Raw genomic sequence first — 24,335 nt, forward strand, 5'->3', positions numbered from 1 at the left:
TACCCTTATTTTTTCACAGCTCTAGAGGCTGTAACCATTGGCTAGTGGGGTAGGACAAGGCAAAGGATCTCACCCAGGGTTGTGTAATCCCTTCTTCATTTTATTATTTATTTATAAGTTTACTTATAAAAGCAGTGCTTCATCTGTAGTGATGATCAGTTTTTCCCCTTCTTAAACTGTAAAATTCATCAGAAAAGACTACAGCGTACTTGACTGGCAGATGGGAGGATGCCTTGCACATGGCGAGCACTGAATACTAGATAATGAGTATCATTTGGAAGAACAGATAGCTAAGGAAGCATATATTTTTTTTTTGATAGCTTAGGCTGCCCTCCATTGTTGCGTACCTGTTTCTGCAAGGTCCTTAAAAGAGAAAGCACCCCGGAATGGTATGGCAGACAACAATGTTCCTACCATTTTTCATTGATAAACTCGCCAACATTTATTCAATTCCCACTACATATAATGGAATAGTCAAATAAGGGGTTGAGATTATAATCCACTAATAATAATAGCTAAGTACGGACATGGGGACAATGGGAACACATGACAGGGGCTGCTAAATCAGAGAGCTATCTAATTTGTTCCTTAGAGAGCAAGATTCTAGAATTACAACCTTAATTCAAGCCTCTTGCTATCTTAAAATTTTTCCTTCATCTTTTCACTAGGCCAGTGGTTCTCAACTCTGGGCAATCTTGGCCCCCGTCCCAGCAGATGCTTGGCAATGACTAGAGACATATTTTTTGTTTGTCGTATCGGGGGCAGGGGGTTGCTACTGTCATCTAGGGGGTAAAGGACAGGGATGCTGCTGACCATCCTACAATGCACAGCACAACAAAGAATTACCTGGCCCCAAGTAGCAATAGTGCTGATGTTAAGAAACCCTGCAATACGCTATTACAGATTTATTCTGTGATGACTCATCCCCATTCCCACTCCCGACAATGAACTCAGGAGACTTAATCCTATTCAAGAACTCCAAAAGCTCTGAGGAAGTCTCAGAGGATCTATCTCATACTGAATATCTCTGGGAAGAGTATTAAAGCAAATGCAAAACTTAGAAGCCCCCTGAATCCAGCATACAGGCACATGAGCCCGCACAATCCAACCATCTAGGTGGGGCAAGAAAGCCTTGAACTAAATTTCTAAGCGGCCATGGTATAAGTCAACTACCTTTTATGGGACCCAGACATTTGTACAGTACCAAGGAGATGTCTAAGGGATTCTCCTATGATGCTGAGGAAGTAGATTCTGCCTCAGTGGCATTTATAGGTCTCTGTTTTGGGATGGAATTCAATAGAAGAAATAGCTCAGATTCAAATGTTAAATTTAAGATACTGGAAGGGAAACTAGGCCCAGAGTAGCTCTTACATCTTCTCAGACATGTCTACCAACAGTAACATTTGTGAAATGTCACATTTATAGATATCATTATAATGGTGGAATTTATGCACTCATACTGGATGTCTCTCTATTTCCTGTGAGTGGGAAAGATTACCTGTGTAGGTGGTATCCATGTGTGCCATGGTAAATTTTGTCTATAAAAAGAATTGCTTTTAGGGAAGACACATATGTCAAGTCCTAGAAAGAAAATTCTGACATTCTTCTTTGCCTCTAAGGGTTAGTTAAACTTTTTTATATTTTTCCCCTTTTTTCCCAGAATAATCACACAGGTGTGTAGTGACACATGAAAAGAAGATGTGAGATGTGCTCTGGGCCAGTTCTGATCCCAGCTTCAGACGACATTCATTACCTGACTTTTAGCTACAAATAAGGACACAGTCTGGCACTGAGGCTTCCTTACTCATTTGATGCAACTGTCCCTCCTGGCTACTCCCAAGCAGATGTCATTCACAGGAAAAATCTTAGTTTTTTTTCGTTGTTTTCTTCTATTTCATCTAATGTTTATTCTTTCAGGGTTATCTGTGCTTCAGATATAATCCCTGCCTCCTCAGTTCAAAATACATATCTTTTCTAGGTGGCCCAGTAACTAATCCAAAAATTTTTATCAGTTAAGACGTTAAGATTTAAAAATGTCTTAATATGTTCCTCTGTCCCTGGTTATTTTTTGTATTCATAGGAGGGACTTTGGAGATCTAATACATATATCTAACATATATGAACTAACACCGTTCTAAAAGTTTCTAAAGATTCTATGATGGACAGATGAGGAAATGTCTTAGGGGGGTAGATGCATATCAAAAACACACAGAATATGGTTGGAGACAACATCACAGTGTCTTTCAGGTGATACTACACAGATTATGTTTTATCTAGTCCTGAAACAGGTTGATTAATCTGGCAACACTACAAAGGAATTTATCATTTTTTCCACCACTATTTGCCTATTCCTCCAAGCTACACAAGAGCCTTTATTTATTTCTCTCTTTCATTAAATTCTGGGGTTCTATCTCTGTGGCCTATCTCAATACAGCTTGGTTTAGTCTGGTATCCACCACCCTACCTGTCCTTAATGATCACACCCTTAAAGGCCTCTGGAGAATTCTCCAGACATCACCCCACCCAAACCTCTCTCCATTCCAATAACACGTCCCCCCCCCCCCCCACTTTGTTGTCTTCTGTTCCGAGCATAGTGAGACCTAAACAAATACTCATCACGTTTCCCACATTATATGGTAATTTATCCGCTTATCTGTCTCTCTGTCTCTTTCTCTCACTCGTTTGTAAGTTTGTATAGAGCATAGGACAGGCCTTATTCATCTTCATACCTGCACCGACCTGCATAGTCTCCAGCACATGATACATATTCAATGCATTCTCACTCAGTGAATTAACAATTTTGCCTGCATGGCAGTTAAGATATCCTCCCACTTTGCTAGATAAAATGTTAACCCTTGATTTTTACATGACCAAATGATTCTAAAATGGTTGCAAAATGGCTATGGATTACTTACAATATGAGACCTTTCATGTACAACTCACATCACCTTTATAGTCAAATGAGGACACACATCCATTCTATTTCCACTTACCTTACATTCCCAACAGTATCTTTAGGTCAGTTTCTAAACACAACTGTATTTTTCACCACTAAACAAAAGCCTTGGCATTTTAAAATCATCTGGGTGGCTCAGTTGGTTAAGCGTTTGACTCTTGATTCTGGCTCAGGTCATGATCTCAGGGTTGTGAGATCGAGGCCCATATTGGGCTCTACGCTTAGTGCAAAGTCTGGTTGTCCCTCTCCTCCCACTCTTCCTTGCGCTCACACACTCTCTCTCAATCAAATAAATAAATAAATAAATAAATAAATAAATAAATAATAATATCTTTATAAAATAAAAAATAAAAAATAAAATTATCCCTTGAAAAACATATGGTTAACTATATTAAAAGTTGTGTATAAGCCAATAGGAGCAGAGGCATGAGACTGGAAACCACAGGTCATGGATGTGTGCTGGCAAGACAGAGATAGGAAGCAAATGCACAGAGGGAATTCTCCCATAGGATTTTCAGGAATGCTAAATCACTTCTCCAAATAATGACCCTGTGAGCTCTGGAGGATGATCTGCACCGTTCACCAGCTGTGTGAACAATGGCACAGCCAAGGGCTCCCACTGCTCTGATGTATTCTTAGAGGCAGTGCAGAGGGAGGAAGGACCACAAGGGTAAGTCTTGTGATGTTGGATCATCAGTTGTATAAATGAACGAGAAAACCATAAATGTAATGTTTCTTTTTCCAGACAGCTAGTTAAAGTTGATGCTGAGTATGGTGTTGGATTTTTATTTTAAAGCACCTCATCCTGAAGCACCTCATCCTGAAGCTAATGCCTAAAGAGTATGAATTTAATAACAGAAAGCTGTTGCCGATGAAAAAACATCAAAACACTTGGCAACTGACCAGCGAGTAGTGGCAGCAGCATGATCACGCCTTTAAGAAGAGCAGTCTATTAAAATAAACATGTTGGGCCTCTTTTGATGAGGCCAAAGATGGCATTTTCTTCCCTTCACTTGTAAGCAGAAAAAAAAAAAAACTGTTTTATTTCTTAATGAAGCTACACTGGTGAATCTTCCTTTACCAAAGGGAAGCAATTTAGTGGAACTGCTTACCCAGTAGCCATGCCCCAATTTTGCTGCACGGCTGTATAAACCATAAAAGTTAATAGCATGGTGGGAAATATCATTAATGCAATTTTATTATTGTACATAATTTTCTAAATTAAGTTCCAATTATTTGGTAGTTTAGAGAAAATACTGAATATACAGCAATATACAGTTTGAGCTAGACAAACTACCTGGGGGTTAGAATAAAACAAAACAAAAAAGCAGACATGGTCATCTGCCTAGAGAATCATCAACAGAAAATAAAATAAAGCTGGAATTTAAGTCTAGTTCCAAAACCAACTCAGTGGCTCATCTCAGGCAACTCTGAGTGTGGTTCTCTATGATATCACACAGAAAAATACTCTTTTTTGGGAAGGTACATTTATAGTCTTAGATAGCGTTAACAATTTCCCTCATTGTAACTTAGTTCTTCATGAAAAAAAAAAAGATACAAAGATGACAGCCCCAGGTAGAGCTGCAATCCAATTTGTTAATAAAGGACATTAATATTTCCCATGTCTTCTCTAACCCTCTATTCATGAAGTGTCTATCTCAGGAACAATCTCTTCATGAAGATCTACTGGATTATTTTACCTGAAAGCTCTCTCTAGGGGCGCCTGGGTGGCTCAGTCGGTTGAGTCTGCCTTCAGCTCAGGTCACAATCCCAGGGACCTGGGATTGAGCCCCACATGGAGCTCCCTGCTCAGCAGGGAACCTGCTTCTCCTTCTCTCTCTGCCTCTCCCCCTGCTTGTGCTTGCACACACACACTCTCTCCCCTGCTGTCAAATGCACAAATAAAATCTTTAAAAGTCCCCCCCTCTCTCTACTTTTAATATGGAAGGTGCCTTCCTTCCGCATCCTTCTGGTACTCTTCATCACACTCTCCCATCATGATGATATATTATATTACATATATTATATAATATAGATAATATATATTCCCTTTCCATTTTTAAAAAAAATATATTTCCTTTCCTATTAGAATACAGGCACAGATCATGTGCCTAATTCACCACTCACATGGGGACCACAGGCCATCTATAAATTCATTGAACAACCAAGATGTCATGCTTCCATCTTAGCTCTATTCTGATTACACGAGAGGGCACAGGCTCTTGTTAGCTCTTGGTCCCATTGCAGAAGTAATGCAACTGGTGCTAGTTGAGGTAATGCTTATATACACTTAGAACATGCTGGTTTCAAACAATATGCCATATCATCTCCCCGCTTAACACTTTCCAATGGCTTCTCATTATAATAAAATAAAATGCAAATCACTTCCCTTTCCCTATATGCTTAGTTCTGCATTCCCCACCCCTCGTATCCTTTCTCACTGTTTTAGCAATATTAACCAACTTTCTGTTCCTCTAAATGGTCAGTTTTATCCCCATCTGAGGATTATTTGCTGCTTTGCCTAAAACACTCTCTTCATATGCTGTGGCTGGTCTCTTCTGTCCTTGTTGGTCTTGACCCAAATGCTACCTGCTAGCAGAAGCCTTCTCCTGCCACCCTATTAACTTCCTACCTTACAACTTCTAGCCCATAGCCTGCTTTCCTTTTTTGCTAGCACACTAGTCATTATGCTATCTATTTATTTGATTGCTCTTTTTTTTTGTTTTGCTTGCTTTTTCATTAGAATGCAAGTAACAAGAGTAGAGGATTTGTCTGATTCACTTCTGAGTCACAGGGCCTAAAATAGTGCCTGGCACATCGAAATTTCTCAGTCATTATTTCCTGAGTAAATTAATAAATGAATGAAGAACCTGAGAATATTTTAAGCTTTAAGATTCATTAACTTATTGAACCAACAAAACCAATATGAATTAGCAACTCGACAATTGTGTTTTCTAAGCCACTGCCCATGATAATTCTTGATATGTTTATATTTTATGCTAAACAGCTTTCAGTTGTTCTCTTAAAATATTTGATGAACAAAATAGAGAAATAGTGTTAAATGCCAAGGAAGTTAAATTAAAATTTCAGAATAAAATATCTCTGATTAGAGATAAATGCAATATTCCCTTGAGAAACACTTTTTTAAAATCTCTAGCCAGAATTATCTCATGGTCAATTCAGATAACAATATTGTTTTCAGTTCTACAGACAGCTGGGTTCCTGGGAGTCTCTTTAGGTTTAGAATCCCAAGACAGAAAACTGAGATCATAATCAGGTTGTAAATGGTCTAGATTTCCTATCTTTATTCTTCAGCTGCCTCTCACACCATAAAACAGGACACATATTAACCTCATTTAAGGGTTGTTATTTATTAAGTATACTTTCAATTTTATTACTTTGATTTCTAGAACTTTATTTATTCATTTGAAGAGAGACAGAGAAAGCACGAGTCAGGGGAGGGACAGAGGGGGAGGAGAGGGAGAAGCAGACTCCCCACTGAGTGTGGAGCTAGATGTGGGGCTTGATGCCAGGACCCCGAGATCATGAGCAGGAGTCAGATGCTTAACTGACTGAGCCACCCAGGTGTCCCCAATTTCTAGAACTTTAATTTCCATATTTGCATCTCCTGGTTTCTATTACACCTGGAAGTACCACGTAGAGTAATATAAATATATCATGCTTCCAAGATATAATGCCCCTAACATTGCCCTGTATCTGAACTTTGTGATCAAGCTTAGGACAATGTGTCACTGACAATTTGAGGTGGAAAAGAGAATCTTTGAGGAAAGTTGAGGAATGCCTTGGCTACCTAGCTTAAAAAGCAAAGTTTGGATATTCATGCCAAGTAAATTATGCTTAATCCCATATAAACATGGTAATTCCAGTGTGTATCCAACCTGTTCATTCATATTTAGATCACCACATTTGCAGATATATAAAGAAAATAAAGTTGTATGTCTAACCCAGGATGGCTTTCTGAATATCTCAGAAGGAAACAAATTCGAATCTTTCAAAGACAACTAAACATAGTTGGGAAGTGCCCCTACCTGCCCTTAAATAGCGCATCATCAATTCCTTTCCTACGAAGCAGATCTTGTGGCCCATAGGGTGTGTCTTTGCATTTAGAGTCTGTGTCACAGAGTAGGGTTTGCAGGAACGGGAAGAAGCCAGTACTAGGAAGGTTTCGAGGTGCAAGGTAACCTGAAATTTAAAAACAACAACAAAAAAAAACAATAATTACATCACTGTGGCATTTGCCTGGGAAGGGAAGGGAGTGTAGTAACTCTATTTTGTGAAATTACTTCTTGTATTATGACTCTCTGGGTCCACTATGTATCAAAAGATATAAAAATGTCTTTTGTCCTACAAATTTCTTTTCCTGGAATTAGCTGCAAGAATGTCTGCTAGAGTGTTTTAAAAATAAAGCACAGTTTATCTATATGGTAAAACACAATGCAGCTAATAAAAATGTTGTCAAATAATATAGAGAATGTTTATAATATTTTGCTAATTAAAATGACTAGATAAGAAAACAGCATGACCAGAAAAGTTGTAATCTATAAAAATTATGTAAATATATGTATATTTAAAACCCGGAGGGATTTCCTTGGAGCTATATTTCACATGATTTTTGTTTATTTTCATTTAATTATACAGTAGCTATTTTTTTCCCCACAATGTACATGTCTTCTTTTGTTATCAAAGTCATTATAAATGCAGCCAATCTTCTAGATACTGGGAAATACTTTTGGTCTTTTCAAAATCTAACATAACAGATAGATTAATTATCCTATACACACAATATTTTTTCCTATTTAAAAACCAATAATAATTGATTAAATAAATCTCCCAAATTAAGATCACAGAAAACAAGAACTGCAAAAGTAAAGGGTTTTGTAACCTTTAACATTTGTTTTATATAATATGATGATGTCATATACGTGTCAAGAAATAGGCAAACTGCAAAACACCAATCTTTTTGCAATTAAGTCTAATATTAAAACACTAGGTTCCTCTTTTGGGGAGAATATGAAGACAATGAACTTTCAAAAAAGGCAGGTTTAGAAAAGATAAGAGTAACCTCCAAACTGAGGACTAAAAAGCAAAACCTTCACTTCATGAATCTGTCAAAAAAGGTGTCAGTACAAGTCTGTTTTCATTATAAAAAGAAAGAGAAAAGGTTAAAAAAAAGAAAATAGTATGAGCAACAGGGCAAAGTAAGCATTAATAGATTAGCAGAGGAAGTGATAGAAATTTGATCTAAGTAATTTAAATACAGCTCTACATACAGAAAATTGGAAATAAAAGTGAAGGGATAATAAGAAAGTTGGCCAGAAGTAAAGAGGGGGAAAAAGGGAGATGGGAAGATGTTGTACTGCTGACTTTGAAGATGCAGGAAGAAGCCAAAAGCCAAAGTAAGCAGGTGACCTCTAGATGTTAGAAAAGGCAAGGACACAAATTCTCCTAGAGCCTACAGAAGAAATGTAGCCCTGCTGACACCTTAATTTTTAACCTGGTAAAGTGAAATTTTAGACTTTTTATCTCCAGAACTATAAAATAATAAGTCGGTGGGTTTTTTTAAATTGAAGTATAATTGACACACAATATTATATCAGATTTGGGTATACGACATAGTATACCCAACACAGTATTTTGACACTTAAATACATTATGAAATGCTCACCACAATAAGTCTAGTTACCATCTGTCACCATAAAAAGTTGTTATAATATTATCGACTATATTCCCTACACTGTACTTTACACATCTCCATAACTTATATATTTTATAACTGGAGGTTTGTACCTCTAATCCCCTTCACCTATTTCGCCCATCTCCCAACCCCACCACTAAATTACTTTTTAAACCACTAAGTCTGTGGTTTGTTAGAGAAGCCACAGGCAACTAATACATGAAATACGACTGGTATGAGTTACAGTTTTGGGAATTCAGAAGAAATTGGAAAAACTTTAGATCCACCAAACTATTCACCACTACCTTCTGAGCTGCATCGCTTCCTGACACCAGAAAGACCAGCATTTCTCCTAACATTAAACCCAGTGAAAACTTCACTGGGAAGTGGACCTCAACTGGGTTTTTTTTTGTAGTGCAATTCCCTGGACGAACTAGAGACTAGCAGTTAACTCTTCACATCACCCGTCTACCACAATTCTGCCACAGTGGACTGCCTACAGCAAGACCTTCACAATTCTGCAGTGGAATTTCACCATTGATGGTGATCTACCCTACATCACACAGATCCCAATGGCAGCCGCTCTCCCAGAGGGCAGGTCTGCAAATGGTCTAAGTCCTATTTGATCTCAAACACAGGCAGTGGCTCCTTCGAATGGAAAGCAGACAGCAGGGCAACAGAAGCAGATGACTCCTTTGCTGTCCGCCACTTATCAAGGTGATGGTATAGCTGAGCCACACAGTGCTGAGAACACCAGCCCACGAGAATCCATGTCACAACAAGAAGAGAAGGAAAAAAAAAAAGGGAAAAGACATCACAGGAAGGGGATCTGAAAGGAGGTGGCCTATTACATCCAGTTTTAGTTTCTCTGACATTGATCATAACCTTCAAATTATTAGAGAGGAATCTGGAAGCATTTAAACCCTCAAGATTCCTCACGCGATTACTACAGATTTGTCTATTTTATAGGAAAATCCATCACAGGGTTTCTTTAAAAACTTTTTTAAAAGTCCCTACAATATTCAAAGTACAGACAGCTCACGCCTCACGCAGATTTTTCTGATAACCGATATTTAATTTTTTTAAAAGATTTTTAAAATTTATTATTTGACAGAGAAAGAGTACAAGCAGGCAGAGTAGCAGGCAGAGGCAGAGAGAGAAGCAGGCTCCCCACTGAGCAGGGAGCCCATTGTGGGGCTCAATCCCAGGACCACGACTCAAGCCAAAGGCAGACACTTAACTGAGTGAGCCACTCAGGTGCCCCTGATAACTGATATTTAACTTGTTAAAATGGGTTCATGCTAATGAGGAATTGGTTTAGGTGTGTACATGTTTTAATAAACAGTGCCACGCACAGCATGGACGGCCTGCATTATTTATTTTACTATGACCTTTTAACTAAGAACCATACACTCATTAAGATAAGGAAGTCTGTTGCAACAATAACTGACTTATTAAGCATCCACTTATTCACCATAATTTGGTAGGAATGTGACATACACTTATGTCACATCCTGCTTTGATATCCATAATATGGTTTCTCATACATGTCAACTTTTCACATAATCTGGAGATCCTCTAAAACTAACAAGTCAGAATTAAATATAATTAAACTTTATTTAGTAGTCTTCTTAGCGGGGAAAAGTGGATTTTTTCTCCCATCTTCTACCCATCTCGGTTACTTTTGTGTCAGGAAGTAATAACCACTCAGAGCAATGGTGGAGTCAAACCATCACACGTTTTAAAGAGCTGCTAATTCTAAGTTGAACTCATTCTATTCTGAAGGTGTCTCTGGCACTTTCAGGTTCCAAAATTGTGTTTCTCTTTATATCTGTAAATGCTAGGATGCGGGAAAAAGAGAAACATTTCTCTTTCCCTCCCAGGACTTCCGTGCAGCAAGCATGAAACATGCAAAGTTAGGGCTAAAAATTGGTTGCCCATATTCACAGCCAGAGCACAGATTTAAGGATATAAGTAGAGGAAGATCATAACTATGCAAACTACAGTACTACTTGCAGGTTAAAAAAAAAAAAAAACAAATCTTAGGGGCTTGGGATGGAGTAGTAAAGCAAGATAAATTCCTTGATATCATGATTCCCAAAGGTCTTAAACTCAGGACAACATTCATGACTATCTCCAGGAGAAAAACTATTGAAGAACTTGCAATGTCATGGGGAAACTGGGCCAGAAGATGCTAGCATATTCTGAGAGTGAGGTAGGTGAGTAGTAAGCAAGATCCCAATTTACCTATGGGTTGGTTTCTTAGGGCCTCCATGCAGAGGCAGTGAAGTGGTCTGAGCAGCCACCCATTGGTGGGGAGAAGTTAGTCTCATAAAACAGACACAGTCAACATTACCTCCATAATAATAGCATTGCCAGATTCCAACATTATTTCAGCGAGTTGAATCAAACCAAACTATAAAACATTTTAAGGAATAAGCCATTAATTAGCTAAGTTTTTAACTAAATCAGATTAAGTTTTCATTGTTTCAAGAATGAAACTGGCATTATAAAAAGATCTAGTTTTAAGAATTTAAAAAAACAACTCTATAAAGAATTGTGCTATCAACCCATACATCTGTGTTTACCTATAAAGGGGATCAGGTTTGGTTTTCCTTTCCCTTTCTTCACCAAATTCCTTACTTGGAACAATATTTAAGTGACATAATGTGAGATTAGAGCAGGGGTTCTGAAAGCTCAAATCTTGGACCAACAGCAACAGCACTGCCTGAGAACTTGCTAGAAATGCAAATTTGAGATCCCATCCCAGATCTACTTACTCAGAAATTCTGGGAAAGGGGTTCAGCACTCTTTATTTTAACATGCCCTCTAGGTAATTCTGATGCACACTAAAGTTTGCCAGCAATAGGATTAGATTATAAACTTTTTTGCAGGAGAGTCAAATAGTGAATATTTTTAGCTGTGAAACAACTGTCTTCATCATAGTTATTAAACTCCTTCAATGTAGTATGGAAGCAGACATAGTGTATATTAATGGGCCTAACTGCATTCAAATAAAACTGTATTTACAAAAAAAAAAAAGGCAACAGAGTAGGGTTGGCCTACAGGTTCTGGTTTCCTGATCCTTAAGAGGATGACCTCTTACATGTGTCCATCTCCCTCTCTTGCCTTGCTCACTTCTTATTTTCACAATTTCCCCATCCTTCTTTTTTTCTTTTTCCATTTTATCTAATTTACTTAATATTCCCTTTCCTGTATTTCTCAATATTTTCTTTCCTTTCCACTGAACATCCCTCTCTTTTGATTTCTTTTTCCTGCTACTCCCTTCACCAACTCTTATCTCTTTACTCACTGTTACAGCCAAGAATGCACATTGCTCCCAATATCTTCCCTTACTTCTTTTCCTTTTTCACCTCCACAGAAGGATTTTGTACCCTTCCATAATAAATTCAGGACCACATTGCTCATTGGCACTATCCACAGAAGTGCTGTTTTCTATTTACTGTATTATTAAAGAAAGAAATGTCACAGTCTTTTCAACAATGAAGCTACTTCCATTTGACATCATTAGGCTTAGGAAACATTCTGTAGGCTACCTTGGTGACATTTGTAGATATTATAATAATGGTAGATATTGGAGAATTTCCACTGCGTTTCTTTGTGTTTTTCTCAAAGCAGGTCAGAACCCAACCTAGATGATATTTTGTGTTTCCAGGTGAAAAGAATTTGGTCTTTACTCCAGTAAAGAAATGATGTACCTTGGAAGGAAATTCTGACTTTAAAATATGAAGTTATTCATTTTGGGTGTTATATTTTTCTTAACTTTTTAGATACAGGGTCACATTAGCAGAATACATATCAGGACTTCTGATCAATTAAATGATAAGTCTCCTCATGAAACACCACAAGAATTTCTCATCATGACAAGAGTACAAAATGAGACAAACATATCTAGAAATGAACATCACCGATAAACAATCAAATAACCAGATAAGAGTAAAGAAAATATGAGAAAGGAAATGAATCTCAGAAGGATATTTGTAATAATTTATTAAAGTAAGTCTTTTTTATTCTTCTTATAGTTTTTCAGCAAATTTTGTTCTCAATAACATTTTTAAAGATATAATTAAAATGAAAAAAAAGATATAATTAAAATGTATACGACATAACCCTAGCCTTTTAAATTATTTTATGACATTATATCAAGAGCCCATAAGACTGCCCTTGTTCTTCACTTGAACTTTTCATTTAGAGGAGAGAGCTGATCCCTGGGGAGAGGTGTCCTATTCCCCACTTATCACCAGGTAAACTCAAATACACTGGCTCTTCCTGATTCTAATCCCTCTGAATGAAGGCTTTGTTTTTGTTTTCGTTTTTTAAAATCTTTGTGGCCCAGAGAGACTTTAGCCTAGGGCTTAATACTGATATGACTTTGAATCTTCAGGTAAAGTCACTAGCTCAATAAAATCGCACTCTCTGAGAGACTAGGTAAAGAACAAGCTACTGGAAAGAAAAATCTTTACATAGTTCTTAGCACAACACTCAACGTAGTACAAGCAATTATTAACTATATGAATGAATGAATGAATGAGTGAACAAACCCCTGAAGGTCACAGAAAGACTGTATGATTTAGGACTTTAACATAATATACATCTTTATTATTTATAGGGCAAATTTTCAAATTTTATCCCATATTATAGTAAGTTCAATAGATAATAATGGATATTGTAAATTCAATTGATAATAAGTACAAAGGATAATATACTATTGCATCATATTCATGTGCCTTATAAAAATAAAAATGGATAAGCTGATATTGATAAAACCAGTAATACTTATTGTTTTAGGCTCCTTAGGTTTCAGTTTCTTTGCAAATCTAGTGAGTACACATTGACATCTGTAATATCGACCACTGAAATTTTTATCCACAGAGAGAATCCATTCATAATCTATTCAGAATATTTACCAAACAGACACTGTGTGTCTGCCCCTGAGTAAGGTGCTAAGTAAAGGTCATTCTTCTATTTTTTTAAAATTACAAATATTTCATTTAAACATCTTAAAAATTAATTTCTAGGTTATGTGTGTGTGAGAAAGAGAGAGACAGGGAGAAAGACCATCCATTTTCAAAGCTCATCACACTTTCATTATATAATATGCATACAGAAACCATTGTTTTCCTAACCTGTCAGAAATATAATATATAGAAATAGCATATGTTTGAAAATAGATAGCAAAACATCGATAAGAGAGGAACCTTCCTGTTTTTTGGAGTAATTAAACAATGATCATTTCATACAACTCTATGGCAGTCCTATAGGATCAGCAGGGCAAGCGCGATGCCCATTTTGCAGGTAACCTCAGAGAGACCAAGCAATTTGCTTAAGGTCACCTGAAAAGTTAAGTGCCAGAGTTACATGATATATGACAATAAAGAACACAACCTTCTGTTCAGCTAAGTTTCAGCATATCTTGGAGTGAGCAGACTGCGAATTTGAAAAACCGGTACCACTTCTGGTTTTGATGCTGATTCATTGTATCACCAGGGGAAGTTAACCTCTCCATGTCTCTATTTCCACATTTACCAAATGGAGGATAATGGGCCTTGCCACCTCACAGGGCACAAGGAAGATTAATCAGATAACTTGTGTAAGGAACTGTGACAACTAGAGAGGGAAGGCCGTGTGGAATCATCGCTGTTGCATCATGTGTATAATTTACCAGGCAGTGACCAGGGCTGTGCTGCTCCACCTGGTCTCCCATCTCTGTGTCTTGAACCAATGAATGGTTAGGAGTATTGCATGATGTGCTTCTCTCCCTAGTAATTCATAATAGGCACCTATATCACCTGCTACAGTGCTTCAATTACTGCGTGCTCAGTGGGTGTGGCACCATGATACATTCTTCCTAATTCTCCCCAGGCAAGTCTTGCTCCTTCACACAGGTGCTTTTCCAAGTTCAAATCCTTTGGCAAAAAGGTAGACTGTTTCTGGCAGTGCGAGTTGCGACAAGATCCTTAATCCTTAAAGCAGAGGGTAAGAGGGTCCTATACTCAAAAGGTTGGCATCTTTGGATGCCACAGAGAACAAGAACAAACCTTGGGTCATTTGACATGGTGTCCTACATGCTGGGATCTTTCCCACATTCCTCCGTGTTGTCTCTAAATACCACAACCAACAGGTTTTGAAATGTAAAAAAAAGTATCCCAGAGAAGATAATTTGGGGACTCTGCTACAAAACTGCAAGTGCTATACAAGGTACGAAAAGATTCTTGCCCTTTTTATATATTTGGCTTTTTGCTATTATTATTTTTTTAAGATAAAGGGTTGAGGGGCTTTAGACTCAGGACCTTGCTATCTCTTTGGATATTATCCCTTTGATCCTAAAGTGCACACTTGAACTGATGGTCAACCCAAAGGGCTCCATAACCCATCTTCCTTAGTTTCCAGAGGACAATGTGCCTCCTTTCTTTCTGAAGGTTAAGGAGACCCTGTTGCGTGATGAGTTCCAAAGACCATGGCTTGATTTATTTAAACTGTAAACAAAATGATTTGATTCAAGGTGAGGAGACATCATTGTAATACATACATGCTAGATTATAAACTCCCACATGGACTGAATCTGGAGTTTAAAAACACTCACTAATACTATTAAAAATATTTGCACTTGGCAAGGAATAGTGAGTCTTGGCTCTTCCTGGGTGAGTAGGGTCCATCAGACAAGACTAACAGAAGCCAGCTGAAACTTGTCTATCAGCAACAAAGATGCACAACTGCATTTTTAAAAATCTTCCTTGCCATGGCCATTTGCAAACAGAATCTGGGCAACTGTTTTATTTCCTTCTAAATCTAAAGTTAAAAGAAAAATGAACGCTAGATCTTTGTTCCATTGTAGAACCTTGCTCCTATAAAACTTGGTCTTCTAATTCTTCTTAGATATGGCCAGCTAGAAAAGTACCTTACAGCTTTTGGGCAGGGCTGATTTGAAGCTGGATCCACACTGGTATGGCTGGGTTAACTGCTAAGGTCAAGAAGACCTGACACCAGTGGGATGAGAGCCACTGTGCTGCACCCCATCAGTCACAGATTCTCCTGAGACATGACCCCCTCCCCTTCCACAAATCCAGTGACATCTGTTAACACCTAGCAAAGGGTGGTGGTACTTCCTCCAGTGCCACCACATTCATTCTGATTTGTCAGGGAAGTGCTGCACTAATTGTTACCCACAGTCATCTCACTCAGGCGTCTAGGTAGTTAAGTCACAAAATCTGCACCGGGGGATAAACTGAAGAACCAATTCTTCTCTCATCATGGTGGTCTCCAACGTGATGTTGGGGTTCGGGGGAGTAGGGGAGGATAAGCATTTCCATAAACCAGGTTCTGGGGCTACAGGAGTTTAGGAAACTGAGCTCCATCTCAGCTTTCCAAGCTCAGCTTTCCAAGCTCAGTTTCTCAGCTTTCTGGGAAAGCCAGAGTACATAGCATATTAAAGATTCTGAGAAGTTTTTCAGTAAAAAATCTGAATAACTGGTTAATTCCACATTTCCACAAATGTGAGTACAGAATATTAATTCTGATTTTTTTCTTTCTCTTCCTGTTTTACTTAAGATTCCTGGGAAATAATATTCCATGAGGCACACTTTGGAAAATAGTGCCTTTACCATAATCTCACATATTCCCAACTGAAAAGGAACCTGGAACTAGAAATTTATTCATTCTCCCCAGGAGGGAACTTTTACCATAAAGAAGTATCTTGGCTTTGAGCCTTGATGTGCTAGAACTTACTTGTATACAGCCACCTTACTAACTTGGCCTAAAGTATTTATTTGTGAAATATTATTTATTTGTATTTATTTGTGAAAGTCCGTTACAACTGTCCTCTATTTGTGGAAGTCCTTCAGTGAAACTTGTTTAAGACAATGTTTAGGGAAGGGGAATTTCATTCCAGAAGGATTTGGGAAACCTTATAAAAGTACACCCTCTAAATGGGAAAAAATAAGGTAATGAAGAAATCAGAAATAAGAGCAAACAAACTTAGGAAAGAATTAATCCAGCACAATAATAAGTGCCAAAGGTATGTGTATTCTTAGAGGTTGGCTGCAAATTTGAATCTGATTGTCCTAAGGAACACAGAAACAATCATTTAGAATGTCCCAAAATAAAATAAAACTAAATAAATGTATAGGGGGAGGTACAGCTTTAATTATACAGAAAGAAATCATACCCGTCAGGTACCATGAACTTCAGTGGGTCTTAGTGTTTTTGCCTCCATCCAGAAAAGGAGCACCAGTAAAAGTGACTCATCATCCTAGTGATCCATCCCTAATGGGAAGTGAGTGACCTGTCTCAAAGCTGTTTGTCCTAGGAGGCAGACTGGGGAGAAACCGAGGTGCCATTCTCCCTTTACCACCCAGGAAAGGGGTCCATTGCCAAGCCGGGGCACCGTGATCGTGGGACGGGATGCATAATATCAAACAAGACAATGACAATAGTGCAAAGTTGTTTGGGAGTTAGCCAGAAAAATGTCCCCTTCAACTTGTCTCCCAAATATTTGCCTCACTGACATCTCGACTAAGTTCTGAGTCATTACCACAAGCTACATGTTGGGAGAAATTTTAGGAATTACTCTAGTGAGTAAAGCACCAGGCAGGAGCAAGAGTTAAAAAGCATCCTTCTAATCCTAGCTTTGCAAATGATTTATTATGCAACCACGACCCTCTACCTTGAGTCATTTCCTCACTTATGCAGGAAACATAAATCTGGACTACCCATCCATCACAACTATTACAAGTAGAAGAATCTCCTGTAAAAGGAGATTAGCCATGCTGAAGTATTAAGCACTTAACGTAAGATGAAAATTATGTTTGGAAATTAAAATGTGATCTCAGTAACCCATTAAGAGTAATGATATGGAGAAAAGAATTTTAGTAATTACCCCTATAAAGGTATGTTACTAACAACTATTTTTTTCATTCAGAAATCTGATTCAGTTATCCCAGAGAATTTTATGTGTTATAGTGTAAAAATAAAAACCAGTGAAGTTTTGCTAGGAACATTGTGCAGGAAAAAAAAAGAAAGTCCCATAAACACAGAAGCTTAGTAACATCTCTAATTCAACAGATGGTCTATTCACTTGGGAAGAAAAGGGTCTGGTTTCGGATCCTATCACTTCTCAACAGCTTGTGTAATATTTATGTCTTTGGTATTCATATTGTGTCTATTTACAAATGATACGTGTGACAACCTGCCAGTGGAAAATGTATGTCGCAACCTTTTCCTTCAAGCAACGCTGCTGACAGGTAGCAACCTCATCTTCTTGTTAGACTTGACTTTCTCCTAAACCAGAGATTCTCTTACCAAGACCTCTGCCAATCACAAAGAGACAATTTAAGTGACCTGTGGCTTGCTTTGTAACCACAACATATTACTGGTCTTTTCTCTCCTTCTATGTAAAACAACTTTTCATCAAACCACTTTTTTTGTCATTAGGAAGAGAAAAGAAAGAAAGCAGAGAAAAATCCCCAGGGGGTATTTTGTAGAGGAAAAAAAAATGCTAACATGGCAATTAGTATTTTGTTTTTTTGTTTTTTTTTCCTAAGAAAAAAAGTTTTTTTTTCTAAAAAAGGAAATATTTCAGAAAAATATAAATGGAAACTTCAAGATTCCATTTGCCTGTCAGTCAGATTGGCAAAAGTGTAAAAAGTCTGACAACACCAAGTGTTGGAGAGGATATACAGCAGTGGGAACTCTCATCCCATTGTGAGGAAAGAGTAAAATAAAAAGTAAAAATAAAGCCATCGTGGAATGCATTTGGCCACACTGAACAAAGTTTAAAATACGCATAGCTGTAGGTATATACCCTGGAGACGTGCACACAGGCACAAAGAGACATATTTAAGACATCCATCACAACACTACTGGAAATAATTGAAAAAATAACCTAGGAGCTCATCAAAAGACCATGGATAAATAGATTGTGATATAGCTATACGTGGAATACATGGTCAAAATGAATTCACTAAAGCTGCATAAATCAATGGAGATAAAAATATGAAATGCCATGCTGAACAATAACATAGTATTCAGTCAAAAAAGCATGGTGCAAAAGGATGCTAAGTTGGGGTACCATTTCTATAAAGTTTAAAAACCTATGGTCAAAAAGAACAAACCTTCAGTTATAAGATAAATAAGTCTTGGGCACTTAACATATATCATGGTGACTATGGTTAACAATATCATATTGTATATTTGTAAGTTCCTAAGTGAGTGGATCTTAAAAGTTCTCAACATGAGAAAAAGATTAGTAACCATGTGAAGTAACGAATATTAATTAAACTTACTGCGATCATTTCACAATCTATACACATACCAATTCATTATGTTGTACATCTGAAACTAATATGCTATATGTCAACTATATTTCAATAAAACTGGAAAAAACCTTACAGTTATACTAGGAGACATATGAAATAAAAGAGGAAGAAAAGAACCACTCGATATACTACATAGCAAAGAAATTATCAAAGACACCCTTGGCAATGAATCCTAGAATTATCCCTGATTCTCCACAGCACCCATTTCAGAACAAAGCTCTGTTTCCTAGGATCTTCCTCAGTTGTCACCCAAAGTCCAACTCCTATAATAGGTTCCTGCTAGCATTTTCCTACTGAGATACTCCACAGTTCCTCATGGTGCAGACTCTTCCCTAGCTTCCAGGAGGAATAAACACAACTTATTCAACAACAACAACAAAGTTAAATAAAACCAAGAAAACAGGATGCCTGGATGGCTCAGTGGTTGAGCATCTGCCTTTGGCTTGGGTCATGATCCCATGGTCCCAGGATCGAGTTCTGCATCAGGCTCCCCACATGGAGCCTGCTTCTCCCTCTGCCTCTCTCTCTCTCTGTGTGTGTGTCTCTCATGAATAAATAAATAAAATCTTTAAAAACAAAAACAAAAAACAAGAAATCACAGAATTTTTAAATAAAATCTGAAAAATTATATAATGTAGTCAGGTATATAAATATATAGTAAAAAATATAAAACAGGCATGGGAATGTTATACACCAAATGAAATGATAATGACATCCTTCAGGAAGGGAAAGAGGGGTGCAGGCAGGCAGGAGAGAAATTAATCTGAGTAGTTTACAAAGGGGCTTCAATGGTACCTTAATGTTTGATTTCTTTTAAATAAATGATTCTGAAAGAAATATGGCTAAAAATGTTAGGGTTTGATAAAGTTAGATAGTGGATACATGAATGTTTGTGCTTTTATGATTGCCAATATGTTTGAAATGGGACACACTTTTCCTTTTTAATGCATTTTTTAAAAAAGATTTTATTTATTAATGAGAGAGAGAGACATAGGCAGAGGAGAAGCAGGCTCCATGCAGGGAGCCTGACGTAGGACTCGATCCCAGGTCTCCAGGATCAGGCCCTGGGCTGAAGGCGGCGCTAAACCACTGAGCCACCCCAGCTGCCCCACACTTTTCCTTTTATTTATTTATTTTTGTTTTTGTTTTTTTTGTTTGTTTGTTTTTTCACACTTTTCCTTTTAAAGATAAAGCTGTAAATCTTCCTCCACTTATGATGGTGTTATATCCGAGAAACTGATAAGTTGAAAATGAGGTAAGTCAAAAATGCATTTAATACAACTAGTCTACTGAACGTCATAACCTAGTCTAGCCTACCTTAAACATACTCAGAATACTTACATTTAGCCTACAGTTGGGCAAAATCACTGAGCATATAGACTATTTTGTAATAGAGTATTGACTATCTCATTTAATTTATTGAATACTGTGTTGAAAGTGGCAAACAGAATGGCTGTATGGATACAGAATGGTTAAGACCATCGGTTATTTACTCTCATCATGCATGGCTGACTGGGAGCTGTGGGCTGGCTGCTGGTGCCCAGTATCACGATAGAGGGTTCTATGGAATATTGCTAGCTTGGGAAAAAGATCGAGATTTAAAAGTCATATTGCATGGTTTCTACCAAATGTATGTTGCTTTTACACCATCATAAAGGTGAAAATTCTAAGTTGAACCATTATAAGTTGGGAACTATATATGGGAATTACATTAAAATTTAGGAAGTTAAAAAAATAAAGTAAAATTTAGGAAGTTTTACTTACTGAAATATCAGAGAAAGCTCATTATAATGCAATCTAACCTGTAAGCCAATTCAAGAATAGCTTTATAACAATGCTCTCTAGGTTGATAAATTCCATCTACTTTTTGTAAATGTTGAGTAACTCATTAATCTATTTTTTTAATGCATTGTCTTCCTTGCCCTGTTTATTATGATACTAGCTGGGAGTCTCTCTTCCCTGAGAGGCATGGCTAATTCAGAACTCATTAAATGCACGACTCCAAACTGTTCATTATATATTACCTCCATCCTCTCTCCATTGAGCATCATCTGCTTTTGTGTTTACCCCATTACTGAGCTTAATTAAGTCCTCCAAGAGTTTCTCATAATCCTCCAAACTTGTTGGCAAATATGTACCATTTATTTGCATTGCTTCCAAATCAATGATAAATATGTTTTAAGATTGTTTCTAGGCTTCTAAAAGTCATCACAATGTTCAAACTGTCATGCTCTACTTTACATATTTCCTTATTTCAACTGGTTTTTGGAACTACCTGGGATCTAATCTTTCATCTATTCATCTATTAACTTGCACCTCAACTTATTTATTTATTATTATTTTTAAAAGATTTTATTTATTTATTCATGAGAGATACAGAGAGAGGCAGAGACACAGGCAGAGGGAGAAGCAGGCTCCATGCAGAAAGCCTGATGGAGCCTCGATCCAGGGCCTCCAGGATCACACCCTGGGCCAAAGGCAGGTGCTAAACCACTGAGCCACCCAGAGATCCCCTACGCCTCAACTTATTTAAAGGACCCTTCATTCAGAGCCCTGTGGGAAGATCACAACAAAGTGCCAACCACTGGCTTCCCTAACTGCAAATACTCAATTATCTCAAGGAGTTTCAGCAGGTTAAAAAGACATAACTGAGTTTATGAAAACTACATTGAATGAACTGCCTGGGAAGGTTTTTTTTTTTGTTTTGTTTTCCTGCTAAAGGAAAAATTTCTCACATCTAATGTGAATTCCCAGGTCTCTCTTCTCACATTAAAAAAAAGAAAAAAGCAAAACAGGTTAGCCATTAGCCAGCTGGCAGCTCTTTAAAGATATTCTCACAACTAATGGTAAATGATACAGCTTTTCTAGTGGGTCAGTTTCATTCTGCAGTTTCCTCAGATTTTCAAAAATGATAACCAAGGCAAGCAGTGCTGTTTCATTCCCCCAGATTCCTATGGCTTTCATTGCCAAACTCAGGTCAGTGGTCTGCATCACTGTGTGGATGACAGTAACACAAGATCATGGGGCATCGCATTTAGCCTCTGTCCTGCTTGACTATCTGTTTGAGAGAATCTTGATCTAATAGACTCCTCTGACTTTACCACATATACGCTATCAGAGAATGCTTGTTACTTTTTTGAATTGTAAGCAATATTGCCTTCAGATCTCTTCTTAATTTTAAAAGTCTTAGTTTATGTAGCCCTGCTGATAAATTTGTCTTTTGTTATCCTTTCTTGGGTAGTCATTATTCCAATTATCTATCTACATTAGCAATGTAGCATCATTACTCATTCAATCAATCCAGGAATGGCCACTGAAAACCTTTTATGGACATAACATGGAAATGCTGTTGATGGACAAGGGAACCAAAGCTATCTTCATTCTTAGACTTATGAAGGACAGGAGAAAACACAGGAGTTACCAGGTTAGTAAAACGAACTATAGCCACCCCTCTCTATTTTGGGGTTATTAATAGCTGAGAATTATATCTAATTGGCACAGCAACCCCCAGGTACCCCCACCCCCTTTTCCTACTTTGTAACTGCCTCCCAGGATTAGACTACTCCGAGCTAACAGTGAAATTAAATCCTTCCCATACATCCAATAATTACAACAAGCTGGGATATGAATCAGCACACGAACTAGGCGAGTAGCTTAGTATATATATATTTTTTCTTCCATCCTGTCTCCTTTTATGCATATTTAGTGGACTTTGTAGCAGCCTCTTTTGTATCTGAGGCAAGCAGATGCTTTTACTCTCCTAGCCTAATGATGTGGAGGAAAACAGAAGGATGCAAAAAAGTCTCCAAGTGCTTCATCTTCAGAGACAATAGATACTGAAATTGCATTCCTCACACCATCCCCTCTTCCCAGTTCAGTATCTGGAAGTGGTGAAAGAAGCTGTGCTGTAACACACAAGAAAATCCTGAAACTGGTGGGTTTCTTTTTAGAAAAAGGTGAGCAACTACATAAAACTAAAGGATTAGAACTTAGAAGTCATTCTCCAATGGACTCATTTCACTCAGCATTTGATGGGATGACCACTGGGTGTTATACTATATGTTGGCAAATTGAATTTAAATTTTAAAAATGTAAAAAAATAAATAAAAATAAAGCATACAAAAGCTAAAAAGGACTAAAAAAAAGAAAGTTAAAGTTATGACAGTTTCTTCTTGGCTGTGAGACAACAAAGTGTAAATGAGGGGGTCTTACTAGCTATTCAAAATCAAACTGTCAGGGCCAGTCCTAGAGAGTATTGGTAAATAACAGGGAAGGTAAATGGAACAGGGAAGATATCTGAAAGTTCAAGCCAATCTTCAATTTTCAAATACCAAAATCTATGTAACTTCACTGACTGCTTACTATGCTCAAAGGAACAATGGAGTCAGGATAAATTCCAGTAGTCTTCTCCAATTCAATTTTATCTTTTCCTGATCATTGTCCCTCTTGTTTTGTATCATTCAAATCAACAAAATGAGTTACCAGCTTTTGCTTAATTGCTACTAGACATGCACCAATTTCCTCCATAGCATCAGACTCTTTTTAATTATTCCTTTTGGCAGTACTGAACAGCTCTGTTCTGTTACTTAATAAAATGTTTAGAAGATAGTTAACAGAAACTTTAAATCCCAGGCCAGTACTTACAATATTTTAAAAGACTGATGAAATCAGGTACAATATGGACGTTTGGAAGAAATTAAAGTTAGACATACCAGTAGGTTTGATGTCATAATACTAGTTGAGGCTGGATGCCCCAAAGGATAAATGGATAAATGGATGACTATAATTCATTGTATTCCTAATAATTATTCCTCTATGTGACATATATCATTTGTAATTCTTACAACTCTGAAAGGCGATTTTCTTTTCCATTACATATAGTAATTCAGAATAACCTGCCTGTTTTGCATCTTTAGTCCCACATAATTTTTCTTGCTTGTTGATAGGAAAATGAGATCTATTATTAATAACTTCTAGTGTAGTTTCTTAAAATTCCTTAAAAAATATAAAGTGGATACTCTCCCCTTAAGATGCAGCCAAAAGAGTCACAAATTTATGATTTATCATAGAATGAAAGCATTCCTGATTAAGTTTCAAAATGGTTTACAAATAGATATTTATAAATATAAGAAACAACTGGCCTAGGAGATTTAAAAAGAGAAAAATTACTTATTTACTTTTTATAGATTAAAAACGAAAGACAGGACAGGAGTGAAAGATACACCAGAGACAGCCCAGTGGCCCTAAGTAACAACCATGCCTTTCCATGTCCCATGGGATTCTCTGTTGGGAAGTCAAGATGGTATCTTAAGTCCCATATTCCACTCAATGCTCCATCCTCCTGCTTCTG

At 37.3% G+C, this 24,335-nt stretch overlaps 1 protein-coding gene across 3 annotated transcripts in view; it reads right to left on the bottom strand.

Annotated features, from left to right (window-relative positions):
* ABCA12 (ATP binding cassette subfamily A member 12) overlaps window positions 1–24,335 on the bottom strand; it is a 168,089-nt gene that overhangs the window by 109,319 nt on the left and 34,435 nt on the right. For 2 of the 3 annotated variants that reach the window (XM_055345352.1, XM_055345351.1), the window contains exon 3: window positions 7,006–7,159. The exons of the other annotated variant lie outside the window; for it this stretch is intronic. In XM_055345352.1, coding sequence (XP_055201327.1) covers window positions 7,006–7,159 — 154 coding nt within the window. The remainder of the gene's footprint in view (window positions 1–7,005; window positions 7,160–24,335) is intronic. 3 annotated transcript variants of the gene reach the window in all.

Source organism: Nyctereutes procyonoides, unplaced genomic scaffold (assembly GCF_905146905.1).
Source record: "Nyctereutes procyonoides isolate TBG_1078 unplaced genomic scaffold, NYPRO_anot_genome, whole genome shotgun sequence".
Classification (NCBI taxonomy): domain Eukaryota; kingdom Metazoa; phylum Chordata; class Mammalia; order Carnivora; family Canidae; genus Nyctereutes; species Nyctereutes procyonoides.